This window comes from Nilaparvata lugens, chromosome 5 (assembly GCF_014356525.2).
Source record: "Nilaparvata lugens isolate BPH chromosome 5, ASM1435652v1, whole genome shotgun sequence".
NCBI lineage: Eukaryota > Metazoa > Arthropoda > Insecta > Hemiptera > Delphacidae > Nilaparvata > Nilaparvata lugens.
Window position 1 is genome coordinate 56,257,858 of NC_052508.1, and position 18,403 is coordinate 56,276,260.

An 18,403-nucleotide genomic window follows, 5' to 3' on the forward strand; every position below is an offset into this window, starting at 1 on the left:
GCTGGACTGTTACTCTGTATTCTAGACTGAAGGCTTAGTCAGTCGTCACTCACTACTACTTTTGGATTTTAGGCTGGTCTGACTCAAAAATAGAGATGGGAAGTTCGGATCACTTTACTGATTCGGGTCAGTCGTTCACGTTCACTGCCGCGACCCGTTCAAAAAGACCCGTTCAATTGAAAGGTCCAGCACAGTTGATGTGGAAAGACAGTAAAAACAGGGGTTAACCCCAGTTGATGAACGGGTCAAATGAACGGGTTTTTTGAATAAATGTGATCCGGATCACTCGTTCACCTTAATGACCCGTTCAATTCGAACGGGTCATGACGGAACGACACATCTCTACTCAAAAACTTCAGAAATGGTTTCTCCATATCGTTCTGTATATCATCCAATATGAATTAATTATGTCAAAATAGGCTTAGGCCTTCTTTACTTTATGTTTTGATTGAGTCTTGTTTTTAAACCCAGATGGGTTTCTTGATTTATGTTAAATATAATTATATTGAAGATGTCATGAAATACTACCGACTTGTACAAAATATCTAATTACTGGACCATGGAATTTGAGTAAACTGGACTAAACATCATGAAGACACAACACAGTAATGTATCTCTGATATATTTCTCTACTGAATTCCGGTAAGCTGCATCATCAGATTTCTACATTCTCTTCAACTAGATATCCTCTTCTCTTCGCAAATTAATAACTTGAAAATGTTTCATAACGTCGAGTGAAATATAAAAGGGATAGCACTATTTCCTGAATTCATGAACTCTAAATTTGAAACTATATCAATCTTTTGAAATTCTGTACTTTGTAATACTATCTTAGTTTCTTCTCTATTTTCATATTTGTTTCGAGGAATATATATTATTTTCTTGACTCTCTCTCAAATTTGGATTTTCTTAACCTTACTTCTTTCATGATGTTGAGCTGCTGGCATGATCCGCCGACTCTGGGTTTCATTGCATTCTTCCTCTTGTTTGCAATTAGTTTATTAATTAACTGGTTGTAACATTCTCTTGTATGGGTTGGAAGCATGGACGCTGAATAGGGAATGTGAGACCAGACTTCAAGCATTTGAAATGTGGAGCTACCGGCGGATACTTCGTATATCGTGGACATATAGAGTCACGAACGTACAAGTTCTCAGAAGAATGGGTGAGCAACTATATATTGTGCGTGACATTAAAATACGAAAGTTGACATACCTTGGACACATTTTGAGAGGACCAAAGTACATGATTCTGCACCTCATAATCCAAGGTAAAATAGTTGATAAGCGCTCGGTGGGTAGAAGAATGTCTTGGTTGAGAAACCTGAGGGAAGCGTTCGATTGCACAACCAATGACCTATTTAGAGCGGCTATGAACAAGGTGAAAATTGCCATGATGATTGCCAACCTTCGAAATGGAGACGGTACTTAGAGAAAAAGACTCTGCAATGATACATTTTCATTCTAGCTTGAGCCCAAGCTAAACTCAAGCTGTGGAAAATATACGAACTGAATGAATATGGTGAGTATGAATTCTTTCAATAAATTTGAATTCAAACAATGTAATCCATTTGTGTTAGTCATATTCACGAACTTCGGATTATATTTGTAAGCTTGATTCCAATTTGGCTTTTTCTAAGAGCAATAAAGAATTTATTGTTTCAGAATCTCATGTCGTGGGATATACAGTTCAAACGAATAGAGAATTGTAAAAATCGTGGAACTGGGGATATTGACTTGGATCTTCGCTTGAAAAGGATTTCAAGGACAAGGGTGAACATGGAAGGAAATATCACTTTCAAGGTTGATTTTGATGATAATATGAAGGTGAGGCGAATGAATGCGACATTTCACTTGATGCATTGCATGTATTTGCAAAGTTGACATTTCACAAACCACTCTCGGTCTCAGTCAGCACCGTATCGCGCATGCGTTAGTAACGGTTTTTTCCCGGTCCATTCAGTCAGTTCTTTGAATGTAACGTTCTCTGTGATGATGGCTACCGGACACTGAAACTCCAATCGTCATTCTATTTGATGATGATATTATTATCCACTGATGATTTATCATTGAATTCAATATAAAAATCAATATATTATCATTTTATTAAGTAAAAGAAAGAGTACTTTTGAAAAATATAAAATTAATAAAATATAACGGTTGTTATTTAACTGATGTTAAAAAACACTAAAACTAAGTCAGCATATTGTGATTTCAAAGCAAAAATCTAACCCCCTAACCGCCCCTTTTACATTTAAAACATCAATAAACATAACTTTTGGTGAAAACATCTAATCCCCTCCAGCATATTGCAATTTCAAAGCAAAATCCTAACCCCCTGACCTATCTTCCCACCTTTGAAATATCAAAAAGCATAATTCTACCTGGACCCTAGCCCTTTCTAGCATATTGCAATTTCAAAGCAAAAACCTAACCTAACCCTATGGAACATTATCAAATATAACCCAAAAAAATCTAACCCCTAACCCTTTTACATTTGATAATTTAGATTTCAAAGCAAAATCCTAACCCCCTAACCTATACTTTCACCTTTGAAACATCAAAAAACATAACTCTACCTAGACCCTAGCCCCTTCTAGCAGAATATTGCAATTTCAAAGGTAAAACTCAACCTATCCTAATAAAAAATTATTAAATATAACCTAAATAAAACCTAACCCTTACCCTTCCACATTTAATACTTTAGATTTATTTGTCATCTTCAGAACAAACCATAAACATGTGGTTCATTTCATGAACATGTTCACAAACATGTGGTTCAAAGCAAAATCCCAACCCCCTAACTTATCCTTTCACATTTGAAACATCAAAAAACATAACTCTAACTGGACCCTAGCCCCTTGATGCGCAAGTTGAATCTTGCCCACACGCAATCAGCTGATATAGTGAGGGCCATGTTGTAATGGCAGTGTAGGAAGAAATGAGAAAAGGGTTGCCAGATCTCAGCCTTTCGACCAAAACAGCTTATACTGGTATATGTGATGAATTTAACTGTTTATTACTTTTGAAAATAGTTAATCATATTTTATTTGTCAAATATATTTCTTTAAGATGTGATAATGAATTTTCATGATTGAGATGAAATATTTTGTCAATTAGTTGAATTTTTACATTGTTGATAAACGATGCGGCAACATCACAATGCGTGAAAGAGATAGCGCCATCTGCTTTGTTGAATGATAGACAAGGATAGCAATACCATTGCAAATCATACACTACCATTGAAACGTGGACCTCACTATAGATACTCGAAGAATACTTTTGAATAACTATGTGATAACTGTGACTGTTGCTGGCCGCTACTCTGTTTCTGAGACAAAGAGAAACTGCTGACATTTCAGCTATTCAAGGGCGTACAACACTACAACGGAACTGTATCATTGAATTCCAAAATATGATCCATCCATTAGAAATATGGAATAAAGATTGCAGGAAGATTGAGATGGCCTTTGCTCAAAGCTACTTTAATCCCTACTTTAGATAAGAAGATGATAAGCTTCTTCGAACTTATAAAAAAGTTAGAAGCTATTGAACGAAGAGAAAGTTGAAGGTATTTTATGGTCCTGTTCCGATTCGCAGACGATTTGGAGTTAAAAATAAGGAGTATATTATTTATTCTCACTTGAATATAGGAATTAAAACCGAAGTCCACAATATCCCAGTTGAGATGTTGATATCAATGAGGAATCTCCAACATATATGTGACAATTAATATATTCGTTCAGAAGGAAGCCATCTAAAGAATTGAGTAGAGAGATGAATGTCTAGTTTTTAAATATTAAAGATCAGTCTTGGATTGTTCCGATTCTCAGACGATTCCGTGTTACAAGTAAGGAGAATAATTCATTCTCACTTGAATATAGGAATTAAAACAGAAATCCACAATATCCCAGTTGAGATGTTGTTATCAATGAGGAATCTCCAGTTGAGATGTGACAAATATATTCGTTCAGAAGGAAGCCATCTAAAGAATTGAGCAGAGAGATGAATGTCTAGTTTTGAAATATTCATCATAATAAATAACATTATTGTCCCCCCTTCACTTATGTTTTATGTTTTTTTCACATTTTTGCTATTCTGGGTCATCTTGTATCTATTCTTAGGATTGTCCCAGGATTTACTAATATATAAGCCGGGGGGCTCGAAAATCTATCATGTTTTGGAAAATAATATAAATTTAATTAGAATATATTATTTATTGCAATTCAGGGTGTTTTCGATCTGAGTAGCTGGGGAAACGGTGGCTGGAGGAGTAACGCCTACAGAGTGACTGTGGATAACCCATGCTCCACAAACTCTGTGTTTGCCGCATTCTTCAATAAAGTGCGCAAATTAGCTGGTATGCCCGAAACATGTCCAATACCAGCGGTGAGTAAAACGCTAAACCTAAACAAATTATATAAATAAAAATCGAGCCTCAAATTTTGAAATTCAATAACTTTTTTATGAGTGCACCGAATTTGTGTTAAGGCTAAGCACACCTGAGGAGGCGCGGCTTGGTGATACAAAGTGTTGATCTTATGGAGATTGCCTTATCACACCGTTCCACGCCATGCCCGATTCAGTGTGTGTGTGAGTTCTTCCATTCAAACCAATAAGCAAGAAGCACCTAGATGCAAAATGCCGCATCGCGCCTCCTCAGGTCTATGCAGCTTCAATATAATAAGATTAAACAACTGGTACGTGGTTCCAAAACACTATACCTACCCCTATACTGGACCTGACGTGTCAAGTCAGTTAAACACATCGATTTTTGGATGTATGATTTCACGCCGTTCATATGAATCCTATTTGATTGAACAGATGAGGTCATACACCGTTGATGTTTGTCAAGTTCCGTCAAATGTGGTAAGGACGGCAAAAAATCGATTTGTGTTTAACTGGCTTTCGCTAATAACAAAAATTATAAGTGCCGGTTGCACAAAAGCCGGATAAATTTTAATCGTGATCAATTCCACGAGAACCAATCAGAGAAGCCTTCTTTACGAAAAAGCCTTCTCTGATTGGTTCTCGTGAAATCAATCACGATTAGAATTCAACCGGCTTTCGTGCACCCGGGCCAGAGTAGCAAACATGGCGGAGCTTCATTCGTTAATTTTGACCCGCTTAGAAATCATTCGGATAGATATTTCAAGAAACAATATTAATCGTAGAACGTGGAATACTGATATTCCATCTCTGTATTGTTTATTCACTATTTATTTCTGTACTATATAATTATTATTCTCTACTTTTTTGCTTCAGTTATAATGACAGTAATTATACAACTTATTCCTGCACGCAGGATTCGGCCCATGCATCAACTGATTAGTATGTATATAATTATATATATATATATATATATTTTTTGAATGAATGGATTTCATTTGCCAAAAACAAAATACAAAAACCTTTAAAAACATAAATATAAGAAGTGTATGCTACTGCACTTGAACTAAGATGTATACATAAAAATAAAGTAAATTAATGTTAATTTATCTGATTAATATTGTTTTGTTAACATGATTACTGTATTTCTGGAATAAATTGTTATTATTTTTGGTCAAATCCATTATAGTTTAGGTTTCTGTGTGAATATCAACTTTCATGAACATAAAGAATCATGATCTGAATCCTTTAAAATTATCCAAATCACATAAATGTTTGATGGGGAGTAGCATTGATGATGGTCGATATCGTACTATATTGTCTCATTTATTTGGTTCAATAATTTTGTTCACATCAATCTACGATGGAAACTACTTGATTCTCTTTAATAACATTCAATGCGATTGAATAAGAGTTGAGTAACTTGAATCCATAGTTATTCACATTTAGCATTAAATGTGAATAATATAGTGAATAGCTTGCAGGATATCGCTTTTAGAAGCCGAGTTAAGATCTGGCTAAAGAAATTCATCTTAGTCAGTGAACGAATATATTGATGCGCACAAAGACAGTATAATTTGACCTGCCATCTTGATTTTTTGACGCCATTTATCCAGTCAACTGGTCATGGATGTAGAAGGAGGAATAAAGGAATCAAGGACGAGTGTTGTAATAGTGAATGTCACTACAGGCAGCCAAAGTGTAAAAATGGAATAATTGAATCAGTAAATAATTATGTATTTTCGAATCGCATTTCCGATTCACTAAAAATTTGCTGAAAGGCTTTATTCTCGTAGCAACTCAACATTAGCGAGGAGATTGAAAAGGAAGAAGCCAACAGATCTGGTGTAAACTTCAGGAGTGCTTATTGCAAGTGGAAAAAAATTAACATATCAAATTAGTGCAGTGATTATGAATGAGCTAATTTAAAACAAGGAGAAGCTATTACAAGATTCTTCGTGTAAAATGACTTGAAGTATTAATTTAGGGTAGATATAAACTGATCATTAGTCCTAGTACTAGTAACAGTTATATTAAAAAATCTCTTAGAATAGGGTCTAAAATCTGGCCAGTATGATTTTTTTGTGCATACAAGAATCTAAAATGAGTTTATTTTTCAGGGAAGGTACGAGTTGAAAGACTTCGATACTCAGATAGTCAACAATATCACTCTGCCATTTTACATCATACCCACTACATGGAAGATTACCCTCTCCTATTACCATAGATCAAATAACAAACGACTTGGATGCAAGTCATTCATTGCGGAGAGTAGAGTGAAATCAATTAAAAAGATGAATGATTAATATTAATTTGAAAAGTTTTAACAGCGCTGACTCTATTCTGGTGAAAGTAATGTAGTAAGAAGAAATTTGTGACTTTTGTGTCAAGATTCTTGTAAAATAATACCATGATTATTATTATGTAGCATAGAAAATTAAAAATTTGTTATTAACTCATTTATCTCACTTTCTAGACTAAATAGATTGTAACTCAATCAATATTGTCCCATAAACGTTCAAATCCTCAATATTTTTGAATCAATGCGGAATAAATAACTAATTTATTATTCAAATCGCTACTCAACGTTTGAATAATAAATTAGTTATTCATTCCTCATTGATTCTAGAATATTGAGAATTTGAACGTTACTTAACGTAATACTACTATCAGGAAAAAACCAACACAAAGCTTCATTTTTTGCCAAAATATGAAATCACTAGAAAATATTCCCAATTAATAATTCAATAATAGTTGAAATATACATACATAATCATAGAAATGGATAATACGTTTCGAATGAATAAATAGGATTGGCTCAGCTAGCAAAGCATACTTGTGCACTAGCTGTGAGTTCATTTTCGATAATTTTTCAAAGACTTGCTTGCAAAATGATAAAAACAATAAGAATAGTAGAAAGCAAATAACAAATACAAAGGCAAAAACTAAAACAAAATATTCCATCAGACAAACAATTTATAACATCAAATAATCTTAGATGAGAATTAACTCGTTATATCCTTCAAAAATAGTTTACATTCATCACTAACTGTCATTCTCTTCGAATTATCCTAATACTCTGCAAAGAGCCGTAGCACAATATAATATCAGCTCATAAACCAGATGCATTGACAAGCTCTTCGTATAATTTAGGTCATTGAAAAACTGGATTTATTGATAAAACTATTTTTGAAGGATATAACGAGTTAACCAGATGCATTGACAAGCTCTTCGTATAATTTAGGTCATTGAAAAACTGGATTTATTGATAAAACTATTTTTGAAGGATATAACGAGCTCTGACGGCTAGTAATATAATATTCCAGGAATAGCTCTGATTGAAGTAGCAGTGCCCAATCAATTTTCCCGCGATAAATGCATTTCAATCTTCAACTTGGTGCCAACCTAACAAAGTCAACTCAACTTGATGTCAACCTGACAAAATTATTAATTTAATTACCAGTTAACAACTGTTTCGAAGAGGTACTCTCTCTAGATTATAGTATGAGAATTAACTCGTTATATCCTTCAAAAATAGTTTTATCAATAAATCCTGTTTTTCAATGACCTAAATTATACGAAGAGCTTGTCAATGCATCTGGTTTATGAGCTGATGTTATATTGTGCTACGGCTCTTTGCAGAGTATTAGGATAATTCGAAGAGAATGACAGTTAGTGATGAATGTTTATCCCTGATACAATGAACCCAAATACAATGGGCTTCTACATCATGTCCAGTTCCAGGAACGTACAATACATTCATGATCACCATCCAATATGCTCTACTATCTTGCAACCTATTCTAACACCATTCTCCCTCCAAAATTGTCTGCTATCTCGCTCTTGCAGGCCTCTTCTAGCTATTCTTCCTCTAAAATGTTCTACTATCTCACTCTTACAGCCTCTTCTAGTTTCTCTGTATTTCTTCTCTCACCTACTCACTCGTTGCCACGCACTCTCTCTCTCTTTCTCTCACCATCACTATCCTCTCTATCTATCACCCGTTTATCTCGTAATCCCACTTTAGCCGGCTCAAGAATGGGGCAGCGACTAGGACTAGGCCAATGCACAATGCCTTCCGCCTCCCATTCAACCTTATTCACTAAGAACTAAGATTACTTAAGAACTTGGATTACAAGTTCATCCCTTGTCACATCCAAGTCTATTCTCTGAGTGTCACCTCTCAAAACCTCTCCGTATAATAGCTATGTTGATTCTTGAAACATTTCAACTCTTTCCGGAATCATGTTGAACTTTATACTGAATTTCCCCACATTTAATCTGAGAGTCGAATAAAACAAGTTGGCTGTCACGAATATAATTAATTATTTCGCCATCAATATTAACTTTCTGATGACGGCCACTCTTATTTATCAGGAAATAGAAATCCAAGTTCCCTTTATTGAAAACTTTGGTTCACAACAAGATTCAAATCTTAATGCCATTTTCAAGTGAGTGAATGAAATAATTAATATCATACCACAAGAATATATTGAGAAGACTACTCTCAAAAATATTCATTTATTCCATTCTCTCTCTTGGCATTAAGATGTTCAAACATTTTCTGAATAGAAGTTTTTAATAAAGGGTACTTAAGTTTTTCATTCCTGATCAATCATATCTCTATTGGTTTAATGTTCTTGGTACACCTTGAGGGTTCTGTCACACAGTGTGCGATCTCCGATCCCACAGGCTTCCATATCTATATTGCAAATCTTAGATATTTTTACTCCTAGATATAGAAAATTGAAGGATCGCAGATCGCTCTTTGTGTGGCCGGGCTCTTGATTATTCATTTTGGAAATTGTTGAATATTATTGGAAACACAATGTCTAGTATCAGCGCTTGATCCTATGAAAGGTTTATAATAGAATTAGTTTCAAATTAATAAATAATAATACCAAGGGTGATTCCCACATAAACTTAGGCTTGTGCGTGGGTAATGAGTGAGAGGAATGATGTTGAGAGATGACGACTACTTTTCAGGTAGTCGGGACCGACGACTTATCGTCTCCTCCGAAAGACGCAAAACAAAATCCTCAAAAAAATATCACTTCAATCATGCTGTGATAGAGAGTACTTCATTCCAGGTTACTGGAAAGAAATATTTGAGACTGTACTTCATGAATCAATCGAAAACTCGATCGTAAATTCACAAAAAAACGTGAATCTATTAGTTATCTATTAATGCGGGATGAACTCAGAAAATCAGTTAGTCTGTTAAAATACAGATCAGCCACTTAAAATCGATATTAGTCTCAAATAAGCATATTGTCTCTAAGGAGCAGGTCTTCTCAACTGACAGTTTTGAAATTTGAACATTGAGATTTTAAAAGAGTTTCAAATTCTCAAAACAATATCACTTCAATCAGGCTGTGATAGAGAGTACTTCATTCCAGGCTACTGGAAAGAAATATCTGAGACTGTACTTCATGAATCAATCGAAAGCTCGATCGTAAATTACCAAAAACCGTTAATCTATTAGTTATCTATTAATGCGGGATGAACTCAGAAAATCAGTTAGTCTGTCAAAATACAGATTAGCCACTTAAAATCGATATAAGTATAAAATAAGCACATTGTCTCTAAAGAGCAGGTCTCCTCAAAACTGACAGTTTTGATAATTACACCCCCACACCACTTCAATGTCACACCCACACTCACTATTTAACCGATTCTTGTAAGGAAGGGAAGCAATATTGATGAATTATTTCAATTTATTGGAGCGAAGTTTCAATAAGGAAGTCGGGGAACTTAACCGCCAGGCGAGGTTATTTGTCGCATATTGAAAATGTCAGCCTTTCACTCAAAGCAACCGGCAATTTATTGGTGTGAGCTATTTCAGTAGCTACACCCACCTTCAAGTTTGCTTCTTAGATGTAGTCGAATTCTGTATTGCGGTCACAATTCCAGTAGGTAACTATGCCTGACTGAGCGTTACAATGCTTCTGAAGCACTAGATTGAGTTTGTTCCAGAGCTTTGAAGTGTTATTCGTACAATATAGGAGCTAAGTTGTTCCGATTCACTCACCTTTCTAGGTTAAGAATGCTTTTGAACGATAGTTTTTGGGAAACTTTGTCGACTGAAAATCGAGAACCACTATGCTTACATGCAATAAGGCACATTTTACACATTCCATTTTATTGATAGATACTGTATCTCAAGGGAACATCTATTCATTTTTTTTTCAAATTAACATTCAAATAATTTTCTTCCCACAAAAGGTATTACAATTTGATAAAATAAACATCAATTACATTATGGCACTACGGGCAAAGAATAACTTGGTCGCCGACAGTGAGCTCGAACAACTATGATAATCATATTAGAAAGTAGAGAAAAATAGAAAGTTGAGAGAAAGTAGAGATTCATCGAAATAGGAAGTTGATCTCTAGAAATTTAAAATGATTTGATACAGAGGAACAAGAAAAATTGAGAGCAATCTTGCTCAAAGCATAGAGCAAAAGCTTTAGATTTTCACTGACCACTACAGAATATGGGAAGAACAATAGGATCTAGTCCAGAGAGAAGTATTATTCAAAGATGTAAATTATTCATTCATTGCCTTTGTCCAGGCTCTATACTTTTAGACTAGAAACTCTCAAGAATGTACAATAAATTACAGATATAAACTTCAAATTATCGAATGTGTGATACAATGATAATCACTTCAGTTACAATATCTATGGGCGAACGCAAACTTTTAGATTCAGCTGTTCTATACTTCATAATAATTTCAGAGACAAATAATTCAGGATTAAATATCAGGAAAGTGATATTATATCACTATCTCACTATCTCTATGATATTATATACAATCTCATAAAACATTTTGATTACAAGTTCTTTACAAACTGATGAGTACTGATTACTTTTGACTAGCAGGTAACCCGTGCTCCGCAAGGGACTAATTAAAAACTTGACAAACTGAGAACTTCACCTACTGAAATCTTGAAAATATGCCTATAAGCATCCTCGGTAAATTAAGAATCTACAGTATATGCAAAATTTCAGGTTAATCAGTCCAGTAGTTCAGACGTGATGATGCGTCAAACATAATTTTCCTATCTCCTACGTGTATAAGCCAGTTCTTTCCTTTATTATAGTATAGATGGGGCCTATACACAATGATAATTTCAGTTGATTACATCCGTTCAACATCATAATAATATTGTTGAAAGGAAGTGCTCCACAAATGTGATTCTAACAGAGATGCAATATCATAATAATGTTATTGGTGGAAATGGCTGTTTTGTCGGAGCGAAGAGCGAATTCCTCATGCATAATCATGAGTTGATTGTAATATTAATTATCACACACAGAAACGTTTTTTGTGACCTTATCATTCACAAATTGAATAATATTATTTTACATTATCGAAGTTTGAAAACAGTACCGTATGGAATGAGTTGGCATTATCAGAGCCCGTATGACATATGATACAAAGCAGCCTGCCTTGTTTAATTTTTCTAAAAATGCTATTTTTACTTTCCTTGCCCTATTACCATAGGTAAGGAAAGTATTGCTTTCCGAAAAAAATTAAGGTACCCAAATTTCTAAATTTCTATACGTTCCAAGGTCCCCTGAGTCCAAAAAAGTGGTTTTTGGGTATTGGTCTGTATGTGTGTGTGTGTGTGTGTATGTGTGTGTGTGTGTATGTGCGTCTGTGTACACGATATCTCATCTCCCAATTAACGGGATGACTTGAAATTTGGAACTTAAGGTCCTTTCACTATAAGGATCCGACACGAACAATTTCGATCAAATGCAATTCAAGATGGCGGCTAAAATGACGAAAATGTTGTCAAAAACAGGGTTTTCATGATTTTCTCGGAAACGGCTCCAACGATTTTGATCAAATTCATACCTGAAATAGTCATCGATAAGCTCTATCAACTGCCACAAGTCCCATATCTGTAAAAATTTCAGGAGCTCCGCCCCATCAATGAGGATAGATTCCTAATTATCAGGCTTCAGATACAATTGAATCAAAGAGAATCAAGTGGAGTAGATTGAGCATGAAAATCTCTACAATTAATGTTCAGTAACAATTTCACCTAAAATTGGAAATAAGCTTTAAATTCAAGAAAATGTGATTATTCAATTGCAAATTAATGTTGATTCTATTAAATCATTCACTATGAAGAGATAGCAGACCTCATGTGTGTCTTCAGCGTTATTGCCCTGTCTTCAGCTGGCTCAAATATTTGAATAGTAGACTTGAGATGCGCGGGAACACTAGCGTCAGGTGATCAATTTTCATAATGGCAAGGAAAGTTGTGTGAGTGCGCCACACCAGATTTTTCAGATGAATATTACTGAGTTGGATAGTGTAGTTTTTGATGATTTGTGAAATATGTATAATCATATTTTAAAAATATAAGAAGTATTTATTCAATTATCCAAGGGCAAATAACACTGTTGGAAGTAACAAAAGATCTTTTTCAACTGTAAAAAAGTGAAACATTTTTCCTAGGCTCTACAATTCGTCATTGAAGGGACTTGGTGAGATGGGACTTGTAAGTCCCAATGGTCAGCAAAGGGTTAAGTTTTCCAATAAAAATTCTACAAGCTCAATATGAGACTCCACCAACGAACAATAATTCTATTGAACATTGTAGAGTTTCGAGGTGTTTCTTAGTTTAACCATAGAGAAGAGGTTGTAAGAAGTTGTAACCATACATAAGAAGATACCCATGCAACAGGTAGATTATGTTCCAATTTTGAAGCCAAAGGTTTTGGTGACTCAAGCCGCTTACTGTTCACTATTATCGATTATTACTGTTTTTCGAAGTGAGAGTGGAAACACCTTCAGTATTAGAGACTACCAGTCTCATATAGATTCACAATAAATAACTACTATGACTTTCGGCCTGAGTTAACATTGAAATTTGTAACAAACGCCATATACCATGCGATCTCTTCTTATGCTATTTTTTCTCTATGGTTCATCTGTTTGAAGAATAAACTCGTGAGTAATAGGGTAAATTCATCTCCAAAGAGCATATTTTTCTTTTTTGAATATACAAGTTATTCAAGTGACTTCAAAAAAGTTTCAGTCCAAATTTTTCTTACAAGCAGTAACGCCGTCTGAGCTACGACCACATATTTGTTATTCTCCAGCTATTAGGGATTCCATTACTAACAAAACACTTCCAGCTGACATTCTTTCTTGAGATAACGTAATAATCTTGCACGAGAAACCCGTTGTCCCATTTTTCAAAGGAAATTAAGGATGATTCACGGGGGAAATGGAGAAGACCTTCCACTATATGTTTCCATTCTGTCCTACATACGTTCGGCTGCAAACCTCATGCTCATGGAGCATCAGCCCAGTTACAATAAATCAAATTTCTTTCTTCTCTGCTTCCAACGTTTACAATGGCCACAATTTTTCCCGAAAATCCAACTCTATTTCAACACTCGTCTTGGCGCTCGTTACTGCCGGCTTCATATCTCTACTTCTTTTCAATTGTCGTCGAGTATATAAATCAGGCTGGGAATTCAGACAGAAACTCCTCAACATTTTACTCTTATCTGGAGATATCTCGAGAAAGACTATTTACGAGAAGTTCTATGCAGAAAGAATCCAGGAAAGTTGAACTCTATTCGTATCAGGCTTACAGGTGAAGTTGCAGTCGAGCAGTAAATAGTTAGAATTGATAGAATAAGAAGGTAAAGTGAAATTATTAGTAGTTTAGTAGGTTGCAAAAGGCTCAAAAGTCCCAGAGAATGTGTCCATTAAATTAGATAATCACGCCCTGAAGCAAGTAAAAATGTTCAAATATCTTGGAAGCATTATATCAGAAGATGGAAAAGATAGACTGGATATAAAGCGCCGAATCAGAGAAGCTAAGGGTATGTTTATTAGTAAAAGGCAGCTTCTTTCCTCAAATAGTCTAACCTTGGAAATAAGAAAGAGACTAATAAAGAGTTGCATTTGGAGTATAGCTCTTTATGGGTCTGAAACGTGGACTATTGGTAAGGCTGAGGAAAAGACTCTAAATGCTTTTGAAGTGTGGTGTTGGAGGCGTATGCTCAAAATAAAATGGACTAACAGAGTTACGAATGAGGAGGTATTCCAGAGGGCGGCAGAAAAAAGATCTCTTCTGAACTTTCTCAAGGCCAGACGACATTCTTGGATTGGACACATAATACGACACGTCGCATTCACGTCAAGTATTCTGGAAGGTACAGTTGATGAACAAAGGGGTCGTGGGAGACCCCGGCTACAGTATTAAGACAAATGACGAAGGATCTGGGTGCTATGAGCTATGAACAATGGAAGAGAGTAGCACTGATTTAGATGGAAGGCAGCCAACCAATCAAACGATTGAGCTGTAAGAAGAAGAAGAAGTAGATTGCAGTTACTTCTGGAATTGAATTCAATAATAAATAGTGCCTGTCAATCCTATAGTCATTAATGCAACTTCCAGTTTCATTATTATAGTGAGGTTCATGTTATAATGACGGTTGTATTTGGTTAATGAAGCTGGTGTTGCTATGGTTGCTATGGGACACCGTTTGTGTTGCTATCCTTGTCCATCATCCGACAAAGTAGATAATGCTCTCCTTTTCTAGCTTCGAAACGTCGACAGATAGTTTTTTTCAATTTTGAATATAATTTTATCGATATCAATGAAAATGGTTGTATGGTTATGGTTTGTGTTGTTTGTATGCTCCCTATGGATCAATATTGGATTAATCAGTACTTGACTTGCTGAGCTGTGTTAAGCTATTGACTTGTAATAAGCAACGGAATAGTGATTATGTAAATATTATATGAGCATATATGTTTTCTCAATCAGGTAATATTGGGCTTCAATGTTGTGAATGAGAATATAATATTTCATTAATTATTATTGTTATGTAAATTTTCGGGAAGAAATAGAAGCTTCAATATCAATATAAAAAATCTGGTGTGGTACACTCACACAACTTTCCTTGCTCATATTTGAAACTACGATCAAACTTCTGTATATGTGTATATATAATTATTGTTTTCAGAGTACTTTATCCTTAGAGTAAATTGTGAAATACGATTATTTTTTTAGTCATAATTTTTTAAAGTTGTCAAAACAGCTGTTCTACAGATGAAATATCTCGAATATGTGTTATTTTTATGAACTGCGCTACCTACCTACCTCATGCACGAGAAGGAGGTTACTAAGTCCATTTCTCAAGGATGGGGTGGACCCCCCATTAGTTTCCCAGAGAGGAGAATCATGCCAGTTGATAGAGCTGATAAAAAGCTATCCATTTAATAAATTTGAAGAAAATCGTTACAGCCGTTTTCGAGAAAACCGTGAAAAACATGGTTTTTTAGTGATTATCCGCCATTTTTCTCAAAAATATTACGGAGCTCCTGCAATTTTCACAGAAATGAGACTCATTTCAGTTGATAGGGCTTATAAATAGCTATCCATGGTATAAATTTGAAGAAAATCGTTAGAGCCGTTTTCGAGAAAATCGTGAAAAACATGGTTTTTTAGTAATTACTCGCCATTTTTCTCGAGAATATTACGCAGCTCCTGCAATTTTCCCAGAAATGAGGCTCATGTCAGTTGATAGGGCTCATAAATAGCTATCCATGGTATAAATTTAAAGAAAATCGTTAGAGCCGTTTTTGAGAAAATCGTGAAAAACATGGTTTTTTAGTAATTATCCGCCATTTTTTCCGCCATCTTGAATTGAATTTTATTGAATTTCTTATTGTCGGGTCCTCATGGTATAAGGACCTTAAGTTTAAAATTTCAAGTCAATCGGTTAATTAGGAATGGAGTTATCGTGTTCACAGACATACACACATACACACACACACATACACACACACACACACACACACAGACCAACACCCAAAAATCATGTTTTTGGACTCAGGGGACCGTGAAACGTATAGAAAACTTGAAATTGGGGTACCTTAATTTTTTTTGGAAAGCAATACTTTCCTTACCTATGGTAGTAGGGCAAGGAAAGTAAAAATCTGGTGTGGCTCACTCACACAACTTACCTTGCCGTTATGAGAATTGATCACCTGACGCTAGTGTTCTCGCGCATCTCAAGTCTACTTATCAACAAAGATCTGAGCCAGCTGGTGACAGGACAATAACGCTGGAGACATACGAGGTCTGCTATCTCTCCATAGTGAATGATTTAAACTGAAAAATAGTGTACCAGACATGTCTGACTGTTTTAACAGATGTGAGTTGTTTATCGAACATGATGTTTTATTCAAATGCAAAATTCAACCGAAAATTACTCACTTTTCCAAATATAAAACATTAAAAGATATGAAAGTTGTGTTATTATAGTATTTATAGTGAAGTTATTGACAAAATAACCGTATTTTGTGTTCCATCTAATAGTAGTGTAAAAAGTTGAAAAATATTGCTACATAATATGTACTCTGATTAAACTCTACTTGTAGTACTAATCAAGCTTTCTGGAAATAAATTGGTGAGTTTATTTACTTATTACATTCTATAAATATTTTTAAAAAAACATGTTTTTTTCAAACAGCAAGAATTTTCAAATTTCCATATTAATATTGGCCTAATAGGTACCCTACCGTTCGCAATGATATGTTTTATGCATCATATTCATTTATTTACCGCCGTGATACGATATTATAAGATCCATAGGATCGTGGCAGTTTTCTTGACACAACCTCTCAATAACGAATACCTCTCTGCAGCGATTTTTTTCTCGGGATAATCGACTTCGTTTTACAGAGGTTCGAATGTATATCGATATCAATGAAAATGGTTGTATGGTTATGGTTTGTGTTGTCTGTATGTTCCCTATGGATCAATATTGACTTAATCAGTACTTGACTTGCTGAGCTGTGATAAGCTATTGACTTGTAATAAGCAACGGAATATTGATTATGTAAATATATATGAGCATATATGTTATCTCAATCAGGTAATATAACTTTGGGCTTTAATGTTGTGAATGAGAATATAATATTCCGTTAATTATTCTTGTTATGTAAATTTTCGGGACGAAGAAGAAGCTTCAATATCAACATAAAATATTCACAACAGAATTGCTTCATTCCAGCAAACCTTTCATAATCTTGCAATAATTATGGTCGAGTGGTAGAATAAACTTATTGTTTCAACTTCATCAAGTAATATAAAAGTGGAAAGTCCATTCTAATTGAACTTCTCTAATTACTTTCAGAGCCCGTTCGTTAACAATGGATGAATTATCCTTTGTTTGCAAATCCCCCACCTGTTCGATTTAAGCCCACCATAAATCGAAGTTAGGTGCACAACAAACTTGTGTACTATGAGTTATAAGACTGCTCATGAGCCCCGTCAGCGGCTCGGTCTGGGCCTGAGCTTCCAACTACAAAACGGAAGCTTTCAAGTTTGGTCACAACTCCAGGACTAGTCGGAGCTACGGCTGCGCGGCATATCAAATGCATTATAAGTTGCTGGCAGAGTATGCCGCTGTATGCGTCATCTGCAAAATGAACGAAGCTGCTGGCATTGTTCGACTCGTCTCCACCATTATCTTGGTCCAACTCAAAAGTTTCGCTCATTCAGAGTGAATGAGAGCGGGATAAAGCATTTGAGGCAAAGAGTTAGCTAGCTATCTTGCCAAAGCAGGGGGCGTCTAGAGTCTAGCTCTGCAACTTCAAAGACAGCTCGCGGATAACGCACGACCACCATCGTCTAAGAAGAAGATGAAAAAGAAAAAGAGGAATGAGAAGAAAGAGAGTAGGAGTGGGATATGATATGAGAGTTATATCAGGAGGAAAAGGAGGAGGAGGTGGAGTTGATGGTGAATGAGGTTGTAAGGTTGGGGGAAGCGGAGAAGGAGGAAGAGAAGGAGGTAGAGGAGAAGGACAAGAAGGAGTAGGAGGTGAAGAATGGGAATAGGAAGAAGGAGGAGAGGGAGGAGGACATGGGGGGGGGGAGGAGGAGGAGAGGAGGAGGATTAGATTAGATTTCTTCATTATGTTGTTACAATATTTACTGGCTTATACACTAATATCACAATTAAT

The 18,403-nt window shown here is 35.3% G+C and overlaps 2 protein-coding genes across 3 annotated transcripts in view; one reads left to right on the top strand and one right to left on the bottom strand.

The window, feature by feature from the left end:
* Positions 1 to 18,403, bottom strand: part of LOC111045926 — a 255,507-nt gene that overhangs the window by 45,031 nt on the left and 192,073 nt on the right. The window lies entirely within an intron of this gene.
* Positions 1,397 to 6,773, top strand: LOC120351437. Its single transcript, XM_039428827.1, has 4 exons — positions 1,397 to 1,521; positions 1,665 to 1,826; positions 4,230 to 4,388; positions 6,509 to 6,773. The coding sequence occupies exons 1-4, from the start codon at positions 1,513 to 1,515 to the stop codon at positions 6,692 to 6,694; spliced, it is 516 nt and encodes a 171-aa protein (XP_039284761.1). The 5' UTR covers positions 1,397 to 1,512; the 3' UTR covers positions 6,695 to 6,773.